The sequence below is a fragment of the Montipora capricornis genome, chromosome 6, assembly GCF_036669925.1.
Source record: "Montipora capricornis isolate CH-2021 chromosome 6, ASM3666992v2, whole genome shotgun sequence".
Taxonomy (NCBI): Eukaryota; Metazoa; Cnidaria; class Anthozoa; order Scleractinia; family Acroporidae; genus Montipora; species Montipora capricornis.
Window position 1 is genome coordinate 57,686,843 of NC_090888.1, and position 2,500 is coordinate 57,689,342.

Below are 2,500 nucleotides of genomic sequence, written 5' to 3' on the forward strand. Positions count from 1 at the left end.
CGTTGTTTCACTGTTCATACGTTAAAAGAAAAGTCGACGATGGAAGACGTGTCTGGTACAGCTAACAGCACACCCACATCTATAACATATACCGTGTACAGCTTAAGCATTGAGAGCAGTGCAAACACAACAGATAACGCTTCGCTGTGGTTGCAGAACGACATTGACAAATTGGCTACGGGAATGAAACTTTTGGGTTTTCTTTTACTCTTTCTCGTTTCGCTACCCGGAAACGCCTTGCTGGTAGCAGTATTACTCAAGAACGCCAATCAAAGAATGCGTACACCGAGTAACTATTTCATTTTCAGCATGGCTTGCGGGGATATCATTATCACTGTATATTGCATGCCACAGTTTGCAATAACAAGAGCCTACCAATATAGATGGCTTGTGAGCGGAGTTGCTGGCCTGGCACTGTGTCGTTTATCGTTCTTTCTTGGTCAATTATCCGTGCTTGTTTCCACTGCTAGCCTGTTTGCTATCGCCTTGGATCGCTTGTTTCTGGTGTTTTATCCACTGAAAAGAAAAATTACTCTTGCGAAAGCGAAATACCTGATTGTTGCAATTTGGTTGCTCTCGTCAGCATTCTCTTTACAATCATTAAGAATGGCCAAAGTTTTTGAGAGAGAGCCCGGATATCCCATTTGCAATCTCGAGCTGCAGCCATTTATCGTCATCTACGTCTTGTTTTGCCTTATATTCGTTATCGCGTTGCCCCTTATGGCTACTATCGCCATTTATATCGCCATCGCGATAAAACTGAACCAAACTAAGAGACCAGGAAGCCAACTGCCATCAAATCGAGAGCGAAGAGAGCAGATGAACCACAAGATTCTCACAATGCTCGTAACTGTTGTCGCTGTGTTGATTGTCTGCCGTCTTCCTCTGATAATTGTAATCTTATCCTGTATGTTTGGTTCAATAGAAAATTGCGGCCAACATAATGTTGTGTTTGCAGGCTGGTTTCTGACCTATGCGAACAGTGGTATAAACCCATGGATTTACTTCATCTTCAACGAGCAATTTCGCCAGGGAGCCAAATTGGTGCTAAAGAAAGTTTTTCCCTGTTGCTGTAAATCTGTAAACGCAATTGAAGCTGTGGAATCTAATGGTGTAGATATATCAAGTCACCTACCACGGCACTGAAGTTACGCACACGAGATAGACGACGGAAAACTCATCGATAATCCAAACTTTATCGCCATTATCTCTGCCATCTACAAACTAGCCAACCGGAGCTATACGCGAACTAAACTTGAAGGAAAGATGTTGAAGCTTAGAAAGACAATTAAAACTTGTCCCACTTTGTTCACCTTTTCTATGGAATTTGATATTTGGTAATATTACATTGCATATTCGCTGAGAAAGGAAAAGAAGTGTACAAAAGGACAGAAAGGGCGGGCAGGGCAATTATATATCCATGGTGGAGTTGGTCTGCTAAATCTGCGAGCCAGCGAGCCATGCGAGGCATGCGAATTTCGCATTTAAGTCTAAGCACCCGTTTCAAATAGCGCTGATAAAGAGTTATTAAGTCTAACAATTTTAAAACGGTTAGCTTTCAATAACTGCGTGACTCGCATGTTGACTCGCAGCCATGTTGGCTCTCATGACTCGCTGTCATGCCTTGCATGGCTCGCAGTCATGCCGGCTCACATGGCTCGCATGGCTCGTATGGCTCGCTGGCTCGCACATTAGTACAACTCTGGTGGAGTTCTCCTTTAAGTCGCGGCCTCGTAGACCGTTTCAACGAAAACAACCTCAACTAAAACGCACCTTCACGTTGTAAAATATTGGGCCAAGGGTCCAAAAAACCTGATTGATACGGCTCGCAGTCTTGAATCAGAGTTAAAAAAATGAACGATACGGACAAACTTGAATGATCGCGTTTTTATCTTATAAAATGTAATGTACGTAGCAGTTAAAGATTACTTACATGTCTTACTACAAAGGAAACGATTAAGTTACGCAGCAAAAATTATGCAGCATATCACTTATAAGTCTCAGTTTCCACTGCAAAAGCATATTTTAAAACTTCAGACCAACTGGAAGAAAGTACATTCCTATCTATCTTAAATCACTAGCCTACAAGCAGGCTCTTTCGTTGAAAATGACCTATCGTAAAATATGGACTGGATTTGTAAAACATGGATTTGTAAAAGGTAGATTTGTTTCTTTGTCTATCCCATTTTAATTTTAATTATTTTACTTTATTTTCATTTTATTTTATCGCTTAACATTTTAATAAGAACGGGGAAAAAATTTTTTTTGTTAGTATTGAGTAATCTTAGCATTTGGGAATTTTTAAGAACATTCGAGAAGTAATATTACGGCTAGTTGGAATTCTCGGCATTCTCTACTGTGCAAAAAAAATCCTTCGTACTTAACAATGCACTGAGCGCGATTTTTATTTCTTAAATGATAAACATCGTAATACACAGGAACTGGTCCAGGCCGATTTCCAACGTTTCACGGGAATAGGTAATTTTAGGGGCCGATTACA

The 2,500-nt window shown here is 40.6% G+C and overlaps 1 protein-coding gene across 1 annotated transcript in view; it reads left to right on the top strand.

Annotated features, from left to right (window-relative positions):
* The window catches only part of LOC138050688 (neuropeptide receptor 22-like), a 2,333-nt gene extending 172 nt beyond the window's left edge, over positions 1-2,161 (top strand). The window contains exon 1 of the mRNA XM_068896993.1: positions 1-2,161. This exon is cut by the window's left edge and continues 172 nt beyond it. Within this exon, the coding sequence (XP_068753094.1) occupies positions 40-1,146 (1,107 nt within the window). The 5' untranslated portion in view covers positions 1-39 and the 3' untranslated portion in view covers positions 1,147-2,161.
* Positions 2,162-2,500: the final 339 nt, after the last annotated feature.